The sequence below is a fragment of the Chrysemys picta genome, chromosome 10 (assembly GCF_011386835.1).
Source record: "Chrysemys picta bellii isolate R12L10 chromosome 10, ASM1138683v2, whole genome shotgun sequence".
Taxonomy (NCBI): domain Eukaryota; kingdom Metazoa; phylum Chordata; order Testudines; family Emydidae; genus Chrysemys; species Chrysemys picta.
The window spans coordinates 75,846,705-75,871,371 of record NC_088800.1 but is presented as its reverse complement, the minus strand read 5'-3'; the positions used below and the strand labels follow the sequence as shown (position 1 = coordinate 75,871,371).

The 24,667-nt window shown below is 42.5% G+C and overlaps 2 protein-coding genes across 5 annotated transcripts in view; both read left to right on the top strand.

Moving 5' to 3' along the window:
- The first annotated feature begins 3,879 nt into the window (after positions 1 to 3,879).
- Positions 3,880 to 8,714, top strand: ZFAND2A (zinc finger AN1-type containing 2A). The gene is given in 7 exon segments (XM_005289142.4): positions 3,880 to 3,930; positions 3,932 to 3,950; positions 5,433 to 5,527; positions 6,582 to 6,713; positions 7,336 to 7,487; positions 8,027 to 8,116; positions 8,544 to 8,714. Coding segments are annotated over 7 exon segments (531 nt in total). The 5' UTR covers positions 3,880 to 3,894; the 3' UTR covers positions 8,551 to 8,714.
- Positions 8,715 to 11,770: 3,056 nt separating this feature from the next.
- The window catches only part of C10H7orf50 (chromosome 10 C7orf50 homolog), a 196,069-nt gene continuing 183,172 nt past the window's right edge, over positions 11,771 to 24,667 (top strand). Inside the window, exons 1-2 of one of the 4 annotated variants that reach the window (XM_065560049.1) lie at positions 11,771 to 11,794; positions 14,630 to 14,759. In XM_065560049.1, coding sequence (XP_065416121.1) covers positions 14,658 to 14,759 — 102 coding nt within the window. In that variant the 5' untranslated portion in view covers positions 11,771 to 11,794; positions 14,630 to 14,657. The other 3 variants (XM_024102365.3, XM_065560050.1, XM_024102364.3) reach the window with 3 other exon arrangements.

The following is a 24,667-nucleotide window of genomic DNA, read 5'->3' as shown; positions in this document are numbered from 1 at the left end:
TCAGGTATTTATTATGGGGTTACCTAGAGAACAGTATCAGAGACATACTAATAATTTGTATTTCTAGACTCTTACTTTACAAACATTAGTTAATTAATACTCCTCAACATCCACTGACGTATTATTATCCATACTTGAATGGTAAGGAAAGTAAGGTACTGGGAGGGAAAGATCAGCCATTTCAAAAGTAGATCTTGAGTTCTCGGTGCCTAGTTTTTGGGCGGTGTCCAACTCGAGCACGCACAGCTTCCGTTAACTTACAAAACCATGCTCTCAAGGTCCCTTGCCTGTGTTCACCATAAGCTGGGAATGAGTGACACGGGATGGATCACTTGATGATTACCTGCACTGTTCATTCCCTCTGAAGCACCTGGCATTGGCTGCTGTTGGAAGACAGGATACTGGGCTACATGAACCATTGATCTGACCCAGTATCCAGTATGGCCATTTTTATATTCAGTTAGGCATCCAAAAACTGAAATCTCTGTTGAAAATTTTGATGCAGAAGACTTGCCCAAAGCCAGAGAGGGAGTTAGCAGAAGAGTAGGAAATAGAACCACAGTCAGCATTCTGTTCTCGCTGTTAAAGAACACTGCCTCTACCTGGGTGTATGAAATTGGTTTACTTTAGAGCTGTGGGATCCCTTGGGTTGAATGTTGCCATCTAAATGGATGGTGTAGCAAACTAAGGGTATGTCTACCCTGGCAAGTTTCTGCGCCACAAGTTATACCACTTTTATTAAACCGCTGGAATTAAACCGTTGTTGCGTATCCCCACAACGCTGGAGCGCACCCACATTAGCAGCTCTTGCAACAGCAAAGACAGCAGTGCATTGTGGTAGCTATCCCACTGTGCAACTGGCCGCAGGGTGCTTTGGGAAGGGTTTGCAATGCCTCATGGGGCAGGCACAACGTCACATGATGCAGGGTTCCCAATCCCATTGTTCCATGGGCATCCTACTACATTGCCAGCTGCTTTTCAACTGAAGTGTGTGTGTGTGCAGGGGACAGTGTGTGACAGGGAGTGTGTGTGTGTGTATATGGAGGGGGGGAGCGAGACTGTGTGTTTTGGGGGGACAGAGAGTGTGTCAGCATGCTGTCTTGTAAGTTCAGACAGCGACAGGAAGCAACCAGTCCTGAGGCAGGGGGAGGGGGAAACCCCGACGTCAACCCCTGCCTCCCTCCCTGGGCTCTCTGCACAGCATCTGCCTCTGTGTTCAACAGCATGAGCATTCCACATTAATGGTTTGCTTTGTGTCTGAGAGCAGATCAGCACAGCAGGCAAGGGCTGTCAGAAACAGGGATTTGAAAGGGGAGGGGTGCATGTCTCCAGGGCAGCTAAGTTTAAAACAATGAGCAAAGCAGTCACTTGACGCATTATGGGACAGCTCCGGAGGCCAATTACAGCACAGAAAGCAATCAAGTGTCTATACTGGCAATAGAGCGCTGGAGCAAATACCCGTTCGACTCTTGTTGAAGTGATTTTTTTGCAGCACAGCAACTGAGGAGTTTCTGCACACAAAGTGGCTTGGCAGTGCATACAGATCTGCAGTTTGAGGTCAAAAAGCTGCTTTACTGCACAGAAACTTGCCAGTGTAGACAAGCCCTAAGTCTTGGTTAGAATGCCTCAATTATGGAGAATTGTAAGCACAAATCCTAGGAAGATTGTGTCACAACTACATAGTTAGAGGCAGATAAATTGAGTCCCACGTAGGCCTGTCAGTAGGTCTCTTGGGGTACGTCTATACTTACCTCCGGGTTCGGTGGTAAGCAATCGATCTTCTGGGATCAATTTATCGCATCTTGTCTAGCCGCGATAAATAGATCCCGCAAGTGTTCGCCGTCGACACCAGTACTCCTGCTCCGGGAGAGGAGTAGGCGGAGTCAACGGGGGAGCCTGCCTGCCGCGTGTGGACCCGCCGTAAGTACCTTGTAGTTCGAACTAAGATACTTTGACTTCAGCTACGTTATTCACGTAGCTGAAGTTGTGTATCTTAGTTCGAACTGGGGGGTTAGTGTGAACCAGCCCTTATGTTAGATTACCATCAATTTCAGACAGGCAACATTCTGTATTCCAGTGTTGTACAGAATTATGTTCATGTACGTTTGTGGCTATATACAAATACTACATGACAAATAGCTAAGCTCCTGTCTGCCCGGCATGGATGTCGCCTATCTCCTGACACTACATGGGGTTTAACTGGTGTCCGCTGCCTTGCTACAGAACACGATGTTTAAACCTCGACAGCAGTGCTGAATGGAGAGCAAACAGCAAAGAATAGAAAAAAGGAGATAGCACAATTTTTGTTTTATTAAAGACAAGTACACCCCTACCCTGATATAACGCTGTTCTTGGGAGCTAAAAAATCTTACCGCGTTATAGGTGAAACCGCGTTATATCGAACTTGTTTTGATCCGCCGGAGCGCGCAGCCCCACCCCCCCGAGCACTGCTTTACCGCGTTATATCCGAATTCGTGTTATATCGGGTTGCGTTATATCGGGGTAGAGGTGTATTTAGGGCTTCCTAGATTCCAGGCCTTCACTCTGGCTTGTACCCATCCCTCAGTGATCTACTCCCCAATGGGCTGAGAGGACTCTGCTCCTATCTAATCCTTCTCAAGGTTGTTGGGATCCTACCCCATCCGATACCCGCCCCAAGAGCTGTGGTGACCCTGATCTACTCCCCCATGGGCTGTGGGGACCCTACCCCTATCCGATACCCGCCCCAAGAGCTGTGGTGACCCTGATCTACTCCCCCATGGGCTGTGGGGATCCTGCCCCCCTTACCCAATACCCTCCCCAGCGCTGTGGAGACCCTGATCTACTCCCGCAAGGGCTGCGGGGGACCTGCCCCTACCGGCTTCCCGCCTTGGGGTGCTGGGGCGTTGCCTAGTCCAGGCTCTTCTAGAACACACAGGCCCGCACTGTCATCGTCCCTCCCCTTCGGGAGCCCCCGCCCTCTGACTCAGCACAGTTGCAGGCCGCTGATTGGCCGCGTGCTGACATAGCGCGTTAGGACGCGCCAACGGCGAACCGTGATTGGTCCGGGGTGCGGATGTCATCATTAACCGCACGCGCCAGGCATGACTCGGCAAAATCCAGCTTGGCCGCGCAGCGCGTGACTCAGCGGGAGGGCTGGATAAAAGGCCCGGCGAGGCGAGGCTGGTTGGGGATGTGCTATAGAGCGGAGAACGTGCGGTGAGTGCGTGCTCGGGCGGCGGCTGTCTACCCGCCGCTTTTGTGCGAGCGGACGCATCCTTGGAGTGGGTCCCCCGGGGCACCAGCCCCTTCTCTTCAGCGCTGCTGTGAGGCTCGGGCCGGTGGCTGGGCTGCGGCCTCTGTCTCCTGGCGATCAGAGTGCGCCTCCCCCCCATCTCCGTGCCCGGGGTTGGCCTTGGCTAGTGGGGCAGAGACGGGCTCTGCTGACAGCTGCGGTCACCCACCCGCGCTGTCCAGGGCGGAGACAAGCGGGGGGGTTCCGGGGGGCGCTGCTCATTCTGGCTGCCCGCTCGCCCTTAGGAGGCTATGATCTGTCTGCACCAAGGACCGTCCAGCTCCCTTCCCGGTGGGTTTCTTCCCTGCTCGCCAGAGGTGGAGATGGGGGCTTGGCCTGCCTCACTGATGTGACATGTGGCTAATGACCTGTTGCCGGCCGTTCGCTTTGGAAGGCGGGGTGCTAGCCTCCCCCATTGTTTTCAGAGTTAGTGCTGGCTGATCCCGTCCTCTGGCCAAATTTAAAGATTGCTCCTATGAAATGCTTTTTTAAAAAAAAATGCTTTGATTACTGCGGTGAGGTGGAGCTGGGTTGATACTGCAATAAACTAAACCCACAACTTCATTTTTGAAGGTGACAGCTGTAGAAGCCAAGAAGCTTGAAGGATCTGTTGGCCTATTATGGAGTTTCCAGACTTGGGCAAGCATTGTTCAGAAAAAAACTTGCAAACAGCTGGGTAAGATGCACTTTGATGCAAAAGTATAGTTAGTTTACTACATTCTGTTATTTGCTCTAGTTCTCTTGATTGCTTTGCATGAACCAAATTAACTCTCCTAGAGACAAGGGGTACTCCAGAAGTTGGGGTGATTTACTGAATGAAAGTCCAGGTCTGGTTCTGACTAGTAGTGGTGCACTGACAAGATCAGCTGAACCCATAAATGCCAAAAGGCTATGTGCATCAAATCCTCCTGAGGGGATCCTGACTTGAGGTATGAGATGGATACTCCTGATTTAGAGAACAGGCGTGAGATGAATTTGTTTTCACTGTCGGGACCAGAGGAGTCTGACTAGACAATATCTTCTAGTCCTAGTAAAATGTACCCATCAGTACTCTGAGAATACTTGCTTAACTACACAAGGTATGCAATACTAATGTGGCTTACCCACAAACTAATACTCCCAGCACTTTCTTAGGGACAACCTGAACCAAATACTGCAATGCTGTCCCAAAGGTCATATTTTTGGGTCAGCAGAGAAACCTGAGATCAGAAAATCCTGTCTGCTATCCCAAGGCCTTCATATCTGAGGACTGTTAAACTCATCACATCTGATCTCTAGCATAGTAGTACAGGAAGTGAGTCTTTGTGGACAAGCCTTGAAATGAGCTGATAGAGCAGTACAGATCTTGGAGAAGAGAGGAACTAAAGAAGCAAGTGCAAACTGTCCTACACTAAACTATTGCAGATATCTGTCAATCTGCATCTGAGATGTCTAGAATTACAGCCAGAACTGAAATAAACCTCCACCCATCAGTGAAATCCTAGAATCCAGAGAAGCACCTCAGACTGTGGACTCTGGCAAGACAGGTATACAGTATGCCTGTCAAAATATCTGGATTTCTTGTTGTAATGCATTGAGTCTCCTGTTACTATATATAGATCAGCTATTAATCATGAGGCTACCCCAAGAATAGTTGCAGATGCTACACTTCTCTAAGCTGTCTCAGCCATTCACTCTAACAGCTGGGAGACTTTAGTATTTGGGTATACTAAAGTGAACTAAAGCAAATCTGCTGTGATTTGAGGCCTGGGAGAGTATTTGGTGCCTCTGACTAATATGCCCCCTGAACTATTAGCTGCTGTTGTGGTGGTGAGAGAGGGGACAGGGCAGTTTGTTTCACTGTATTGGTGGTTTAACACGTCTTGCAAGTAACTTGTGAATTAAAAGGCAGAAATGAGGCTACCCTAGCACTTTCAAATTCAGAGAAGCTAGCTCTTCTCCCTGTTGCTCACTAAAATATACAACTTGGAATGGCCTAAACTAGTTCCATGTGAAGCTGTCTTGGATTCTGAGTAACCAGACACCTGCTTGGGTATTACCTACTTAATGCATGAGGAATTTACTCACAATGATTGTTTTAGTATTACTTTAAAAGGTAAATATCTACATCTTCCCCATTTAGGACTTGCAGGCATATAATGTTATCTGCTTATTACAGATTTCCTTCCTTTAAAATGTGATGCATGTAAGGAAGTTTTCTGTAAAGATCACATCACGTATGACCAACACAAATGTACCTCTTCATATAAGAAGGTAAGTGTCTAATGGTAATTCCAAATGCTTGCACTTAAGGAATTCTCTAGCTGTGATGAAAGCCAACTTTGAAACCTGATTAGGAGTTTCTTGTAGCCTGCTTTGCTGGGTCTTCTGCTTGCAGTAGGCTTGGATTTAGTTTACAACTGGATTTAAAAGTTCAAATGGTAAAACTGTAAGCTGTAGCAAACCTGATTGCATCCTTCACTTAAATTGGGCTCCCATAAAGAGTGCAGATACAGTGCCTTGCATCTTCAGCAATGCAGTGGCTACCAGTTGAGGGTTCAGTGAGTTTTCTCAAAACCTTAACTTTTTTTAAAAAAAAAGTCCATGAACATGAAACTACAGAAAAGCAAATGACAAAATATTTGATGGATGGAAAGTCTGATTAGTGATAACATTGGGCTATAATATGGTTCAGTATGAACTGGAATTTGGGTTATCAAGACAGTTCTCAAATTTTCATTCTAGCAATGCAGAATTACTGGCCAGAATAAGTACAGCCTTATTTGAAATAAACACTTCATCTTATCTAGGTCCAGAATCTGACTTGACAAGTCATCTAATGCATTTAACAAATGTGCTGTTCTTGTGCAGTCTTCAAACTCTTGTCACCTGTATTCTCTTGCTGCAGTTGTTTGTGGTTCTAGAACCATAGTTGTATGCCATACCTGGAAACTTGACAAAAGGACTTGCACAATTAGGGCTAGGGAAGAAACCAAATCAACAAGGAAAGTGCTCAAGATTTGAAAATTACATGATCTAAAAGTAAATTAGATGGGACTTAATTGTAGCTGGCTAGCTCTAACTACAATGATTTTGACATGGACTTCCTGTAGTAACTGGAAATGCAGAATCCAGCACTGCTGAAGTGTATGTACTGGAAGTTCTGAAGAGAACTTGGTATAGGAATGGAGGGCCACACTGAGTGTGTGGTTCTCCCTCCCCCACCCCCCCCCCCCACCCCTCAAAGGCAAGGGATGGAAATCTGAGTTGTCTTCCTTTTGAAATCTTGCTTTCAGTCCCATTTCTAATCTAACTTCACTGTCTTCAGGATGTGCAGGTTCCAGTATGTCCTTTATGTAACACTCCCATCCCAGTGAGAAGAGGAGAGATGCCAGACATTGTAGTTGGAGCACACATGGACAGGGACTGCAAATATGATCCTACTCAGCAGAAACAGAGGGTAAGGAAACTCCCTTTAAAATCTAAATTGATGCTTATGGAGACAAGCCTCCTAACTGCACAACAGTATGACACAGGCAGCAGCAATGCAAGCTCACTTACCTACGCTGACCTTAGGCCTCAGGCTTCCTCTGGAAGACTCCTAGAAGAGATCCCTACACTCATAATTCTTTGCCTGACTGTACTGATCAAGATCTGAGCATTAGTCCAGTTAGTGGTAGAGAACAGTCTACACTGTGGACCAGCAAACAGTGATTCGATCTGTTCATCAGCCTTTCCTGACCAGTTGGGTTTGAACTGGTGACCAAGCTAAAGGTGTTCTGTACCCAAACAATCTAGTAGCTCTGACTTCAGCAAGCGCTAATTGGATTATTGCGAAGACCAGAAACAGTGCAGAGCAAGACTGACAATGGTTATATTTTGCCCACTAAGCAGTATAGCATATTTAACTTTGAATTCAAGGAGTTGGAACAATCTTATTCTTCAAACTGCTCTGTAAATTTCAGATAAAGCCAATTTAGAGGCCTGCATGCCATCTTGGTCAGAGTAGAAAATTAATTTGCAAGTAATGTGTGACGTATTTGCTGCTTGAACTAAAGCAACTGTCCTATACTACATTTTAGATTTTCACAAACAAGTGCTTAAAAGAAGGCTGCAAAAGGAAAGAGATGATGAAGCTTGTTTGTAACCAATGCTGTGGAAACTTCTGTATAAAACATCGGCATCCTCTGGATCATGACTGCAAAGGAGCAGGTCGCTCCATCTCCAAAGCTGGGTAAGGATGTTAAATTTCAGAGTGCAGGGGGAAACAGGCTGAAGTAGGAAAGCAATTGCCAGAGCGAGGGGAGATCATGCCATTATCTCTGCAACTTGCAGCTAAATGAGTTCTCAAATTATCTCTGGGAGGACAGTCGGTCAGCATCTCACTGAAGTATTGTGCTCTTTTAATCTTAAAGCCCTTGCTCCCAGAAGTTAATCTTGAGTCCTGCAATTTAAGAATTCCTTTGGAAGGAAAGGGATGACTGACTTTTCTAGTGGTGAGCCTTTTGTATCAGACTAACTTCTACTGAATTTCTGACTTCTCTAAGGCACTAATTCCCTTAGTATCCAAGTGTTACTGTAGGAAACAATGAGTATAAACTTGATCCTTTCTAATGAGTAACATGTCTCTTCTAGGCACAGCTACCTTCCTTGCGCCATGCAATAAGATTCTAGAGCAGCTGGGTGACCAGTTCTGCACAAATCTGGAAGTGGATGGATGTGTGATTGGTGGTGGAATAAACAGATGTTCAGCATGGTTCTATTTCCTTGTAGATCTGCAGCTATAATGAGAGCATCTGAATCCAACTTCAGGCCAGCTGGATCAAACAAGAGGCCTTCTAACTGGTATCTTCAGCGCAACAGGTATAAACTGAAGTGTGGTTATGAGATTAGCAAAACAAGATGACATAAATCAGAGCTTTGTGTCTACAGGATGTAGAACTGCCATTGGTACACCTTCCTTAACTTTTATTATAGTCGACATGTGAGCAATGCCAGGTGTGTAAAGGAGGGGCATATAACAGTCCAAGACATGGCTAATTAACCAAACAATCTCTGCATAGTGGATAAATGTACAGTCTTCAAATTGCTACTTATTACAATGACTTAGTAGCTGACTCCGTCAAGCACTTGACCTGGTCAAGATATAAGAACTCATTATTGGGTCACTAGTATCATTAGTTCAGCCATCAGACTATTTCGACACTTAACTAGCTATTCAAACTTTCCTCGTTAGGGTTGATTGCTGCAGGACTTGAGCCTAAATCTGTAACTTATTCTGCTCTTTCAGATGCTGATGAGCTGAGGCAGTCCGAAGGCCTGGATGAAATTCTCCTTTAAACTAATGTAAATTTATTGTCTAAAGCATGTGCATATTTTTCTACAGTACAAATAAACTATAAATTATTTTATCTTAATCTCTTAACTTCCAATAAATTGCTTTTCCTTTTTGTAAAGGACAGTAATGTGTTCTGTTCTCTGTATTTGGAATACCTCAGTCCTAATAGAATAGCAAGCATTTTCTCCTTGTAAAACCAAACAGCATGGAAACTGAGGAAGAAGGAAACCTATGTATGTCTATAGCAAAAGGATTCACTAAAGTAGTGAACAAAACACTGCTGTTACTACTACCACACCCCCAAGATTGCAATGCACATCTGAAATCCATTTGGAAACAAGCTGTAGTTAAGCAGTGTCTAGTGTGAACATGTCACCTGATCCCTCTGTATTGGCTGTAGGGTGCAGTTTAAAGTAACTCTAGCTGTGGAGTTACTAAGTCAGGCATCTGCCATCAACTAGATGAGGGACTCCCTATGGGATACTGCTCAACAGAGGTGTTTGAGCAGAACTCATTTCTAGAACTCAGTTGTCCTGTACTTAGAAATCTGAATCCTCTTCAGGATGTGCTACAAAGCTCAATCTTCTTACTTTGTGCAAGAGGAAATATAGCTGTGCTCATAAGAGGAGTGAGAGGTTTATTTGTTTGCTTAGTGGGCTGGGAAGAGCTGTATTTGTATCCTTTCTTCCCCCTTCCCCCCCTGTAGCATATGCAGTGCTCTTATAAACAAATGATGGCATATTTTCAAATGAAAAACTACAGTCCTTAAGTAGCTAGTCACTAACTTTCAACAATATATAGCAGTTTAGCTTAGGAATCGAAAATAGTGTTTCGGATGAGCTGGAAGGGGCTCAGTGTTGACAAAGAATGTAACTACCTGAAGTGGACTCTAAGCAGGCCACTCATCTAAATTTGATGCCAGGTGGTCAGGACCTCAATTTCATGTCTCATTGGAACAATGCCATTTCCACTAACAGCCTGTGACCCTCTACTATTATGCTGGAGCATTGGTTTAGAACTAATAGAGGCAGATTCCTATCTCCTGGATCACCACTAGCTACAATGAGTTCATAGTCAATCTTGCTTAGCTTGCGAAAGAGGAGGCTCACAGCACAAACTTCTGAACCAATACTTGGAATAATGGTTTATCTGTTTTAAAAGTTGTAGTTTTTTGCTCCAGAGGCAGCAGTGAAGCATAAGGGGATGCCTATATTTGTTATGTTCACACAAATAACTTCTATTACTAGGGAAGCTAATACTGTAGGTGATCAATCTAGACTATAAAATTAATTCTCAGAATGCATAGGAAAAGTGGAGTTAAGGTCCCTTATAAGAATGTAGGAGTTACAAGAATAAAATTGTGTAATCAAGGCAGTGTCACCTTACTATTGCATTTTCTGTTTTAAACAATGTCCACTCTGCTCCCTTTAGAGTCTTGTTCTGATGAGTTGGTCAGGGCGATTGTAGCACTTAGTCCTCTTTCAGCCTTTTTGTCCAATCCAATATCTACAAACTAGCAATAGGTGGTGGATGAAGAGAAAATGGTAGTTTTTGATAGGATGGACGTGGTGGTCAATTCCTCTTTAAGGGGAAAATGCTAGCTGGGGACGCCTTTGACCAAATGACCTTCAGAGTTGTACCACAACAGGCCCTGTGCCTTTAAGTGGTACAGTAATTTTCAAGGCCCTCTGCCAATGGATTTTAGAGCATTTTTAAAGTTGGCTTTAAACAGAAATCCTGCTACAACCCTAATTAGGGTGTTGCTCCCATGCCTCCATAATCAGTTTGTTTACAAAGTATCTTTAATCATTCAGGATGAAAGGTACCATATGCATTTAACATCCTCTACCCTCTCCTCCTCACCATTTTCCTGGGAAACTTCCCTAGGGAAGCCAGTTTCATAGAATCAGTTTCTCCACCTATGTTGGAACCAAGTGACACTATCTACCTAAATTGGAAGTGATTTCATTGTAATACCACATTTCACCACAGGATGTCACAACAGGACCCACAATAAAATATTATTTGTTGCTACTCAAATCACAACTCTAGAATATGAAAACCCACTTCATCAGATACATGGAGTGGAAAATACAGTAAACGGGTATGAATTATACAGCACATGAAAAGATGGGAGTTGCCTTACCAAGTTGGGAGGGTGAGGGTCAGTGCTAACGAGGCCAATTCAATTAGGGTGGATGTGGCCCATTCCCAATAGTTGACAAGAAGGGGTGAATATCAACAGCAGGGAAATTACTTTTTGTAGTGACCCAGTCACTCCCATCCTTCCATGTGCTGTATATTTATACCTGCTTACTTTATTTTCCACTCCATACATCTGATGAAGTGCGTTATAGCCCACAAAAGCTTATGCCCAAATACATTTGTTAGTCTCTAAGGTGCCACAAGGACTCCTCATTGGTTTTTACTGATACAACATGGCTACCCCCTGAAACTCTAGAATATGACACCCTTGGGTATTTCAACCATATTATTATCCTATAATCTAGGTAAGGCTCATCTTGTATTTTTCTATTTAGTATATATCCATACCATGGCAAAAAGTGTTCCTTGACCATTTATTCAAATGTGAAAACAAATGCATACTCCTTTTGGTATTGTTTTATATTATTCTAGCAAATGAGCTTCCTGAGAGGAATGATTGTGGAAACAGAAAATATTGGTGAATAAATAAATAGCAGAGAATATCTATGGAAAGCAAAAGTTTGTAAACAAGTATTTGTACTAGTATCCTAAGAGGTATATACTCATTCACTCAGGCCACAGGATCTGTTTCTGTTTCCTGTGTGGCCAAACAATTTACCAACACTAACGGTTTCAAATATCAAATATTACCACCTACAGATGCATCAAAAATGAGTTGATGCATTTATTTAACAGCTAATTTCACAGTTCCATATTCACTGGTTGTGAGGGAGTCTGTGGCAGAGCTGCGTTTCATGGATGAAAATGCATCTGTGTCCACATGTGGATCGTAAGCTTATAGTTTCCCATGGACAACTTTACTTAAGGTTCACAGAAACATAAGTACTACAGTACTTTTATCATTTACCAGGTGGCAGCAAATATTAGACTACAAAATATAGACTCTGTGAGCTCTCTCCTCTCTTCACACACAAGCAGGCCAGACCTGCAGGCTGATTAAGGTTGGGACGTTGCAGCAAGAGGGATTGGGTGCACAGGTAAATATGTCTAGACAAGGTGGGTGAGGTAATCTTTTACTGGACCAACTTCTATTGGTGTGAGAGACAAGCTTATGCACTATACAGAGCTGGTCTTCAGGCCTATTAAGGGCAATTTGCTCTTTCTTGGTACCGACTCCTCCTGAGAGAAGCGCTTAAACCAGCCACTGTCCAGACAGCATCTCCCGTCCATTGCCCAACACGGGCTCCAGGCTAAAGAACAGCAGCCTAGGCCAGAGGCACGTGTCACTGGGGCCGCAGGAGAGCGTGCGCGCTGAGGCAGCAGCACCCACCCCAGGGCACGTGTGGGGAGGCACGTGCTTTGGGAGGCGTGGGGTGGGAGGGGGAACGAGAGGAGCAAGGGGAGGGCGGGGAAAAGACAGAGGAGCGTTGCGGGGACGACACGCGGCTGACCCCAACGGCTGGGAGGAGCCAAGTTCCTGGGGCCCCTCCCACTCCGGAAGCTGAGAGCCCGGCTGTCCCGACTCAGCGCACAGCGATGATGTCAACACAGTGAGCCCCCACCCCACCCGCACGCGGGCCGGCCCTCTCGGAGCGCACATGCGCGCACGTCGGGGGATAGAGGCGGGTTTAAGACAAAGATGGCTTTCTATTGGCCACTCCCGTGATTGACAAAGCGATATCCAACGAGGCTCCCTCGCTGGCCTTCGGGAGCCAATGAGAGAGAGGGGGCGGTCTGCAGCGCCAAGCCCGGGGCTCAGTTAAATGTGCTGAGGCGGGTCTGACAGGTGCGTGGCGAGTGGGAAGCTTAGTAGGCGCCCCTGTGGGGAGGGAAGGGGCTCTTGTTCCAAGTCTCTTATGGGCGCAGAAAGCCCCGGGGTTAGGCAGCGCTCCCCGCCTGAGGCCCCGGGGAGCGGTCGCTGGAGGGAAGCCTGCCCGGCTGCCCCCTGCCCGGAGCCTGAGGGGGCCGTGTGGGTGGCTCCCCGGAGGGCCTGGTGGGGGGAGACCCTTGTGGAGGAGATTCCTTCCGCTGGGGCCGGGGGGAGGGGCACTCACTAGGGGCATGGGGTAGGGATGCTCAGAGTGAGCAGTACTGGGTCCTTCCCCACCCGGCTCTCCCGTGTTTCGGATGACTGTGCCGCAGGCAGTGGCGTCCTCGCCGCTGGGTAGCTCCGCAGGAGGCTCTCTCTGCCTTGAAGCTGGGGGGTGGGCGGCGGCAGTAATGCCCAGCTCCTAACCGAGCAGGAGGGGAGCGCTGCTCCAGTAGCATCCAGATTCCAGGGCATTGCGTGGGGTTTTTGGAAGAGCAAATTATTCTGTCGTCTCGTGGTTGCATAAGCTGATTACACATCAGGCCCTGGTTAGAATGCTCAGTGGGCCGGGGGATGAGCGGTGCTGGGGTATTGGCCTGCAGCACAGGTGGAGAGAGAGAATGAGACTAGAGGTGTCAGTACAAAAAACCTGAAGTATTGTAATTGACCAACACTCAGTACCACTGTGTTGTGTAATGGTGCCAACAGGTCTTACTCCCTATGTACTGACAGTAACCCACCGAGTAACCGTTTAAGGTCTTCCTCAGTATTGCTAGTAGATTTTGCTGGTCAGTCTGTGATTAAATACCATACAACTGTAAACTTCCTTTCCCCCCACACCCTTTCTAGTGCCTGCTCACCATATGGGCACTTCATAGGATACATAGCAGCCTTTGTCACAAACAAGTAACTGATAAACATGGTATAATTAAAATCACTAGTAATTATTGTAGTAGCTGACCATCTGAGGATGGCTGGATATTTTCTCTCTTCATGCCATGCTGCTGACCATAAAATAAAGTTGGTGTGTCACTGTATTAAAGTTACAGTTGCTACCAGATTAAACTGAAACCCTTAGTAAATCTTTTAGTTTTCCCTGGGAAAACATTTTGATGTTTCTTTGTTTTTAAAGCATACCTACTTAATCACAAAATAAATCTTTTTTTACAGATTTACATATTAGTAACTTTTTGAAATGCTATTCTATATGGAAATTGGTGCAGAACTGGTAGAGCCTTTTACTGGAAATTCAGTCAGACAGGCTGAGTATTGCCTAGGTGGTCTGGAGATATCCAGCAACTGTATCGTCCTTCACGGCCCCTTGAATGTTTCAGGTTGATGGTGTGGCTGAAATGCCTATAGCTTTTAGTCGCTGTCACCTGCAACAAATGCATCATAGATGTGGTTGTTGCCAAATGTAAGTTAGAGCAATCCATGAGGACCAGACCAGTGTCTGTTTGATGTCAGATCCAGGGCTATCTTGGAATCTCTCCCCCTTCCCCATCCCCAGGCTGTCTGAAATTAAATGCAAAATAATTCTCTATTTAAACACATTTTTCCCCTTGCACATCATCCAAAATTGAAACATTTGCAGTTCTTTACATAACACAACTGAGTTCTCCAGTTTACTAATTAGGCCTACCACTTGTTTGTACATACCCATTTGTTGTTGTTTATTAATTATAATATTTTAGAACTTTTCAAAATACCCAGTCCTAATTGGAGCCAATTAAGCTGCACATTCAACACCTTTCCTAATATGAAGTTTGACCAAACCCAAATGTAGTAAATAATACTCCCAACTGATGCTAAGTTGGCTGGGGAGCAGGTGTTTTAAAAATTGCTAAAATTCTATATTTATTCTCCTTTCTTCTGTGATTTGACTTCAACAATTTACTGCCATTTTGATGCAATTCATTGTGACAAAACCTCCACAAATGGATTTGGGGTAAAAAATTTGGATTAACTCCACTCCAGTGTTGCTTTCCAGCATTGTACATTAATTAGCCCATACTGAATTGTAGCTGAAATGTATCTTTCTGTGTCTGTCAACTAATTTCAGAATAGAAAAAAATACGAGAAACCCAGAAATGAAGGAAGAAAAAAGGAGGAAAAAATCAAAACGGTGTGTGGCAGAAAAGGAACAACCAGTCCATGAAACTGAACCAAAGAAAAAGAAACAAAACCTGGAGGTAAGTGCCCAAGAATGAATCAGTTTGTTTAGTTTGCTGGTATGTTGGTAATCCCAACACTACAGAAATAGAGTTACAATACCAGATCTAAATGCATTAATAGATTGAGTCCATGATGCATCCAGGGTGAAACAAAGTTAAAATATGAATGGATCTATGGGCAGCTGCTCTCCAGGCATGTCTGTTTTTAAAGAGCGTAACAGTGGCCTAAGTATATGATCACTGTCTGTGTAGGGTGTTAATATGAAAGATGTCAGGGTCTAAAGGTGAAATGGGAACCAAGTGGCTGCGATTTCTCTGGAATAACATCAGATTGGAAGATAGGCATAGCCTAAAACGACACATAATCCTGAGCACCCAGATACCATGTTTGGAAAAATTTGAAAGATTTGTTTTGAAAATTGTGTTGCATTAAAAATGATGCTTGTGTGCTCACTGCAGTCATGGAAACTTGTACTTTGTGACTGACCAGAAGGTGTCAGCAGCCTCTTCACATATAGAGCACTTACAAATTAATTTGAAAGGAACTGAATTTAACAGCATAACAACAGATTCCAATAAAAAAGGAATCTTTCCCCACCTGCTGGAAACTCTTTTCTTTAGCGCACTACTGCATGTAATTGTTTCTTGCAAAAGCAGAGTTGCAGAATTGTTCTCACAGGAATGGTATGTGAACATGGCATTCCTATTCAGCTATTATGAGGAGAAGCAATACTTCAAATGTCATGTATTAAAATCTAATGGCTTTGGTGGCACTTTAAAAGGCAGGCATCAAAGTTCAAGTTCTTACACTTATCAATTAGTGTTTGTTGTCCCTGCAGTTGGGTACCTTGCGTGAATGAAATATTCAAATATAGATCTGCAAAGTCTATGTAAAATCATTCAGGTCCTGCCAGTCAAATGATCCAGACATCAATTAAAAAGTTTGACCAAACAGATGCCAAGTATATTAATATTGTAGATGAGAGAACAGGAAAAAAAATCCTGCCTTTCCTCAGGAGCTCTTGAAGTCTTAAATCCTGATCCTGCAAACATTTATGCATGTGCTTAAAGTTCAGGGTTTTCAGTAGCATTGATCTGATTCCCCTTCTTGTTGTCATTTACAGTAAAACTCGTGGATGTTCATCTTTGGCTAGAGTTTAGTTAGGCTCAAATGGGACAAGTATTTTGAGAGTGTTTCTTCACGTGTGAGTAAATGTCCCCAGCTTGTCTGAATACAGCTATTGCAGCATAGAGGTTATGGGATTGCGCCTATAAGGTTCAGAAAAGCTGTGAAGGCCTTACAGTCTAGATTTCAAGTTAGTTGATCTGCCTCCAAACAGACTTAGCGAGGCGTCTGCTTCCTTCTACAAAAGGGGTCGGCAACCTTTCAGACGTGGGGTGCCGAATCTTCATTTATTCACTGTAATTTAAGGTTTTGCGTGCCAATAATACATTTTAACGTTTTTAGAAGGTCTCTTTCTATAAGTCTATAATATATAACTAAACTATTGTTGTATGTAAAGTAAATAAGGTTTTAAAAATGTTTAAGAAGCTTCATTTAAAATTAAATTAAAATGCAGAGCCCCCCGGACCGGTGGTCAGGACCCGGGCAGTGTGAGTGTCACTGAAAATCAGCTCAGGTTCCGCCTTCGGCATGCATGCCATAGGTTGCCTACCCCGTTCTACAGGAACCTCTTGAAAGCAAAATTAGGGAATGTAGAATGTATAGGTCAGGAAGGGGAAGGGGGAATCATAGTTTCAATTAAACTTGATATTTGATTATGAAGAGACAATCCTCCTCCTCTCTTCACACTACATATCCCAAAAGTACTTTAGGGATCTAGTAGGATCCTTAGCCTCCTTCAAGCACCCCATAAAATGAACAGGAAAGTAACTTGAGCTGGGTGGCAATAACTCTTCAGACAAAAAATTGTGTGTGATTTGGCGTGAGAATGCTAAAAGCAATTTAACAGAATTTTAACTATCTGTCTGTCTGCGCAGCTAGCATCATATAAAACAGGGGTAGGCAACCTATGGCATGTGCGCCAAAGGCGGCACACGAGCTGATTTTCAGTGGCACTCTCCCTGCCTGGGTCTTGGCCACCGATGCGGGGGGCTCGGCATTTTAATTTAATTTTAAATGAAGCTTCTTATACATTTTAAAAACCTTGTTTACTTTACATACAACAGGTTTCAGAGTAGCAGCCGTGTTAGTCTGTATCCGCAAAAAGAAGAACAGGAGTACTTGTGGCATCTTAGAGACTAACAGATTTATTAGAGCATAAGCGTGGGCTGTAGTCCACGAAAGCTTATGCTCTAATAAATTTGTTAGTCTCTAAGGTGCCACAAGTACTCCTGTTCTTCTTTTATATACAACAATAGTTTAGAGTTATATTATAGACTTGTAGACAGAGACCTTCTAAAAACATTAAAATGTATTACTGGCACGCAAAACCTTAAATTAGAGTGAATAAATGAAGACTTGGCACACCACTTCTGAAAGGTTACCGACCCTTGGTATAAAACAAACCCTTCTCCCCAGACAGACCTTATAAACCAGTAAAACTCAGACCTCAGCGGTTCAGGAGCCAAATTAGCGATCAGCATTACCCCAAGAGCTGTGATAGTCTGAATTCATTGCTTCATTTACTGTTTTTATTATATATATATATATATAAGATATATATCAATTAATTCTCACAGCGAAATGACTGACCAAGTATTATTGTATCAACTACAATTGGTTAATAACATAGTAAAAGCATCCTGCTTAGTTAATAATTAAATCACGCAGTGTTTTAATATTATGTGCTGCAAAGAGCCACAGGAGACACGTTAAAGAGCCACTTGTGGCTCACAAGCATCAGTCTGAGTATCGCTTTATAAACCTTAAGAATGCGGAGCCATTCTGGACTGTTAGATGTCTTGTCTGATCAACTATTGAGATACAAAAGTTAGTTTCTGCTCATTGTATAGGTTGTTGCACGGTGGAAGGAGGGAAATATTTATTAAAGAACAGTATCCTTAAATGCTATCTAAGAATATCACTAAGCGCAACAGTCATGAGAATTACAGGAGTTAGTGGGTGGCTTAGATATGTATGCAGTGTTAGTTTTATGGAGCACCATATAAGGCCTATGCTAAGCTATTTTTTGGCATCAGCATTATAAACTGTAACTGTTGATACCAAGAAAGCACAACTTAGTAAACCACATTTTTACTGTTTGAAATTACTGTTGAAAGTAACAAATGTGAGATACATTTTAACACTTTGCTTCAAAAATGGTTAATGAATATTTTTGTCAGTTATTTATTGGACTTATTTTGGGGCATACCCAATTTAGTTATGATGGTTATTGTAAAGTAATACCTTTGTTCAGCAAACATTGTCAGAGGGTATGCAAAGTTTAGTAGGAAATATGAGGTAAAGCAACCATATTGATATTATCTGGCCTTAATGTGTGAATCTGTGAACTCATTTTTTGACACCTGAAATAGAAGTGTTAAAAGATATTAAACCTTCCGGCGTTTTAAAAAACAAGACAGTGAACCCTTTGCTAATAACCTTAAGTTCTAATGCTAAGACAAATCTTGTCAAATCTTCTATGACTGTTATGTTATATTTAAAACTCTGCTGTCAGTGATTTTTTTTATAACTTAGAATTTTTCTTTTCTTGGTGTTTCCCTGGAATCTCACTTTTACAGTGTTTCTTTTATATTTGCACTCTGTTTTGTTCTTGGAGGTTTACTTTGTTTAGGTTAGGGCTTCTCTTCCCTCCCCTCCCCCCCCCCCCTCAGATTTTCTGAAATCCGTATAGTATTTGAGCAATAGAAACAGACGGTGGGGAAAGACCTGCTAAATCATTAGTGTCGGTATGCAGGATTTTCATACGTAGGTAGGTAGTTTGATATATTTATATTTGAATTTAAATCTAGTATTGCTTTAAAATAAAGAGCTGACACCTTGCTAAATGTAGAGGGTGAGGGAGGAGTCACCAAAAATTCCAAAAGAGTATTGAATAAAGCGTAATGAAGTGTGACTGTCTTTTAATGTAGTAGCTTTGATTCAAAGTGTAATTGTAACTTTTTGAATTCTTGAAGCAGAAAGGTTCAGACAGGGTACAGTTGCTTACTAGGTTCTTATAAGGAACCTTTTATGGTGATGGAAAAAAAGATACTTTAGTCTTTTAAAGCTAACAGATGCAACTACATTTGGCACTGGAGAGGTTTCACTGGTTCATTAAGTCACTATTTACCCGTGATTTACTTTTAGCTATTCCAGCAGAGCATTTTCAGGCTGCAAAGTGGAAAATGTAAATCTCTAATTGATTTCCGTGTAGAGCTGCGGGAGGGCAAGTTAAAATATGTCTTCAGTGACTGGATTTAGTATTACATTGATCATTCTTTCATGACATTTGTTCCAAAAAATATAGCATAAGGCTAAAGCATTCTTCTTTGGAACAACTTTACTTTTCAGAGTAATCTTGGTGTTAGTCTCTAAGGTGCCACAAGTACTCCTGTTCTTTTTGGTGTTCTATTGATTTTCATCTACTTTTTTCCTCCTTTTACATTAAATGGCAAATGTTTTCATGAATGTTCTTAGAACTATAGTTCTAACTGACTTTGCATTTCTGTAGTGGAGTTAAGGAGCATATTGTATATGTTTTTAGTCTTTGTTCAGTCCTGTGTTTTTACTAATAGTTTATCATAATGTTACCATTTTATTAAAATATTTAGCAGTAAATGCCACACATTTTACTATTGTTTTTAATTTACCTGAACATGTCAGTTATTTCTTTATTTGTAATTTATCAATATGATCATATTTTAAAACTGTTTTTACTTTGAAATTGTCATCCTCAAGCCACATAACGAAGAAATAATAGACATGGGGCAAATGGATTCTAAGTTGTGCATTCCAGGTTGACAGTCGTAATTTAAAAGCACCGTTTTCCCAAAATTAGCTTTTTAAAGTTCTCCGATACAGAAAAATTTCAGTCTGCTGTCATAAGGATTTCCGTATTGTTTAATATGCCAGTTTTAAGTTCATTGTTTGATGACATGAGCATTGCATGTTGCATCATGTGTGTCCTTTTCCCCACTTGTTCACAAGAATGGTCCAGGCAAACAGAGAAGCCGGATGGCTAATGATTATCCATTATCCATGTGAAAAATGCCTAGATTTCTATAACAAGCATGTGTGTATTCTGTGGCAATTACTTTGTGTGTCTGCAGAATACCAGATCACTCACAAATCACTTACCACGAATGTGCTTCTCTTTTTATATACATACACAAACAGTGCACAGGATTTTCAAAAGTGACTGTTGGTTTTGGGTGCCTCAATTTCTGCATGCCAGATTTCAAGAGAGGTGTGTTCAACACTTTTTAAAAATCAGACCTCTTTAAGGTTGTCAGTTACAGGGAGAGCTGCACTTTTAGACTCCTTTTAGCTGAGCTAAATGAACACGTTTGGGGACAGGTTTCACTACCCTCACACCTGTCTGGGTACAACGATGTGTTCCTACTGCTCCTAGTCTCTCTCTCTGGGTTGCAGCTCCCATTTCCCAACTGTCATAAACATGACAGGGCCCAATTGGGTTTGGCAGCAGTAAGCCACTGTTCCTCCAGTAGCCTGTGACAATGACTAATTAAAGTGACTCAAAACCAGCTTCTTCAAAACAAAACATTATTTATTCACCCAAGGGTACATGGTATGCAGAGCAAAGGGTAAAAACAATAAAGGCTTCTATACCTACTTCCTCTTAATTAAACCTTAATCTTTCCTTGTAGATTTTTGTAAATTACATTCAGCCCAGTTACTTCCACAGACTGCAGGGGAGAGCTTGCTTGCTACAGTTTCCATGTGTCTCTTTCTCTGTGGGCAGGTCTTCACTACAGCTTAAGTCGATCTAACTTACATTGCTCCGGGGTGTGAAAAAGACACTCCCCTGAGGCGACACAAGTTACTCCCCTGGCTGGAGGGGAGTAACTCACAAGGCGGCTGGTCCCAAATCACTAGACCAGTGGACCCCTAAGCTTTCCTTGGACTGAGTAGGCTGCAGCACAGTCTTTCCCCTTACCCTCTCCAGCATACTTCCTGGGTACAAGCTCTATGTCTGTTACCCCTTCCCAGAAAGAGGGTCTCTCAATCTGGCTGTCCAACTCTCCTGGGACAAGTGTAGACCTCCCCACTCCCTGGCTTCTTGGTAGTTTATGCACACGCTTTCCCAGAGCTCCATTCTTGTGGGTGCTCTGGATTTACTATTCACCTCTTCAGGGTCCTATGACAGTGAAGCAAATGGACACACAGGCTTTGTGAGGGTTTCTAAACAAACTTTCTCTTTACTTTAGATTGCACAAAATATATATAGATCCAGACAAGAATTTCCCTGCTGGCATTTCATCATGATTCTAGAGCAGGGGTCGGCAACCTTTCAGGAGTGGTGTGCCGAGTCTTCATTTATTCACTCTAATTTAAGGTTTCGCGTGCCAGTAATACATGTTAACGTTTTTAGAAGGTCTCTTTTTATAAGTCTATAATATATAACGAACCTATTGTTGTATGTAAAGTAAATAAGGTTTATAAAATGTTTAAGAAGCTTCATTTTAAATTAAATTAAAATGCAGAGCCCCTGGACCGGTGGCCAGGACCCAGGCAGTGTGAGTGCCACTGAAAATCATCTTGCGTGCCGCCTTCGGCACTCGTGCCATAGGTTGCCTACCCCTGTTCTAGAGTGGTCTCTGGGCTTAGGTCAGAGAGCCCTCTGAAGAATCTAGGATTCCCCCTTCCTGCACATAGACTCTGAGTCAGATGAGACGCTTTCTCTCCTGTCTCTCCAGTTTCCGTCTTCCTTGGCTGGTTTCACAGATAAGACCCACCTCTCTGTTCCTCTCTTCTGCTAAGCTTCATATGTGTCTCTTTGAGTCTCCTCCCCAACCTCTGTCTTTGTGTCCTTAAAGGGCTTTGCTGACACCTGATTTCTTTGTTCTGCTGTTTGGGGATTTTCCACTCTCCAAAAGCAGGCTCTTGCAGAGAACTTGAAAAAAACTGGCTTTCCCTAGCCTTCAGCCATCCTGTTGTTCTCCTGGGCCAGTCTATTCATTAGTTAAAACCCTTAAAACGGTCTCTTTTGAAGCTGGACTTGTGGGTGCCATTCCCCTGCTCCTTAGCAGGAGGTGCAGACAGCAATATGCAGTAAAGACAGTCATAAGACATAAGGGTATAAACAGTTCATCAAACCAAGCTAGAATTCGTAAGTTGTACATAGATAGATTTTCCCAGATTGTCTCAGTGGTCTTTTGTCAGTTTCTGTAGGGGTGACTCTACCACTTTTAACATAAAGATGTATAGTTGCTTACCATGAAATGTGACTTAGCCTCACACCAAATCTGTGTAGTTGTTCTGAAGACACTTGGAAAGAGAAATCAGCGATCCCCCCATGCGTATGAAATCAAGTTACTCTTCATTCCTTAGTTTGAAAGCTGCAGAGATTCGTCAGGGAGATCACGTGGGCCCTAATGGTTTTCAGGGAAGAGCACTGATTGCAATGTAAGAAAATAAAGTTTTGGAGAACGGTTTTGGACCTTTCTAGTACTTTGTGAAAAATATTATCACTGGCTTGGTTAGAGGAAGAGAAAGGAACCATCTTTCGAGCTCAGACGGTCAGAGCTAGCAGATATTTATTATTACAGATATTTCCTTGAGTGTTTGTAATTTTTCAGGTCTGGTTCTCTTATCTCTTTATCTTCAATGTATAATTTGATTTTGATACTGTTAAGCATTCTGTTGGCCTTGAAAGTCTTCCCAAGGTACTGTTTCTTATTCCAACCATGTTTCTGTGAGAGGCATTTGAAGTGCTTGTTTTCAGTTATCCAAGTGTTGCTTATGTTTACGGATTCCCTGCCCGCCCCCACTTTAATTCTTAGCTGGCTCAGCATACCACTGCAAGAACAGCTTCTAAAAGCAACACTATGGCACTTACATTGTGCAGGTATGGAACTACAAAGATTTGACTGAATTGTCACTGATGGATCTTGAAGTCCTATTAAGAGAGGCCTTGCTGTATCCAAAGGATGTATTAATATTTTGAGTTTAGTGATGGCAAAGACAATGTTTCTCCAACATTCTTTGAAGATTTATAAGGTTCATTAGAAGCAGGGAAAATTTTGCAGGAAGTAATCAGTCGTTACTCAAGACTCAAAATTTAAACTAAGATCCTATAAAAAGTCATATTCATTCTGCTCCTAATTTAGTCTAGAAAACATAACCTTTTGTGAGACTGAGTAAGAGACATTCAGACTCTTTTAAATCCAAATTCTACTCTAAGTAGGTAAAAGGATGCTAAATGTTACAGGACCCCAGATTTGTCTCCTCATAACACTATTATAATCTGGTCAGGTTCTTAGGAATCAGAAGGGAGTTGTTGCCCTCTGCACTGCACATGAATGGGGAAGGAGGAATCAACATATTCCCCAAATAAAGACAAAGTCAGTGGGAAAGGAATTTTATTTTCAAGATTCCATATGGGAAATATAAACAATGAAGAATAAACAAGTGGTGGTATCCCTTTAATCAGTAGAATAGAATGCAGGTGCCCAAACAGTGAGACATCTATTTCCCAAATGGAAAAGGACAAAATCAGTAAAGAAAACATTTTTATTTTCAAGTTCCTGAGGGGTTATTACAAAGGCCAGTGGAGAGTTATTTTTATTAAATAGCAGCAAGATAACAAAAAATCCATAAGTAATTGTTTAATGTCACTGTTTTAATGATGGAAAGATCTATGTATAAAGCAATATTCATTGAGCTGTGGAAATAAAGCTGTTAGGCATGATATTGGTAGATGGCTGAAGAGTTACCTATGTGGTGGTATCTAACATGTTGCCAGTGATTAGGTACCTAGGTTACCTGTGGCAGGGTAATGAACATGTTTAATGAATCTGACAGACAATTAAGGTTATACTTTCAGGGTGAGGCTACTCTATCAGAGCATATTCAGTCCTTTGTCACCTCACTAATTCATACTAAAAGCATTGTGAGAGCTTAATGAGTTTGTTTGCAAATCATCTACAACTCTCCTATTCTTCTGCTATTCTGTCCCCTTTAATATGAGGCTTATTTTGTAACCTTCAAAAGAAGTGTTTTCATGGCTTGTTACAGAAAGAGACTATAACTGCAAGTGAGATGGTCCAAGGCGAGGTTCCTGTTACCTGGATACCGATACGTGGCTACATATCAGCTCGTATATAAAGCATTGCTGTATAGGGATGCTAGTTCCAGCTCTTCCTTCACTCACTCAGTCATCCACTACCACTCTCGATCCTGTCGTGTATGCTTCAGTATTATCTTCGTTTCATTCTTCACTTGTTTGGGGGCAGGAGGGAAGTAGTACATCAGTCCAGATGTGCTGAAAGAGGGAAAATGAGGGTTATTTAAAAAATATCTCTAAATTCTTTTGCTAAATTAATTCGCAGTACATTTATTTATTTATTAAAAGTGTGAAGTCTCATTGACACTGTAAAGTTTATAAAGAATATTAGGCCTTTTGTAAACAGACAAGTCCAAGAAAGTGCAAAAAAAACCTCTCTCTGAAATACTGCTATGCATAGATTAGCCTGAATAATTTTACATTCCTTTGAAAATTATTTTTGTAATGGTATGAACATATTTCCCAGGAAAAGGGTATTCACAGCTGGGAAAACAGTTGCTACTTTGAAGATGGTTTTCCCAGGCAAACAGCTCACGTCTCCAACTGTTTTTGGTATAAACATAGTTAGCGTGCTTCTTAGTATAATGTTTAAAGGAGTGAAGTGTTCCTCATTAGATATTAACTGAAAAACTGTTTTATTCTACCAGGTATTTTCTCTTAATCATGTTTTAGTTTTTTCTCTTTACTTTCATACATGTAGTCAGCAAGTAGGGA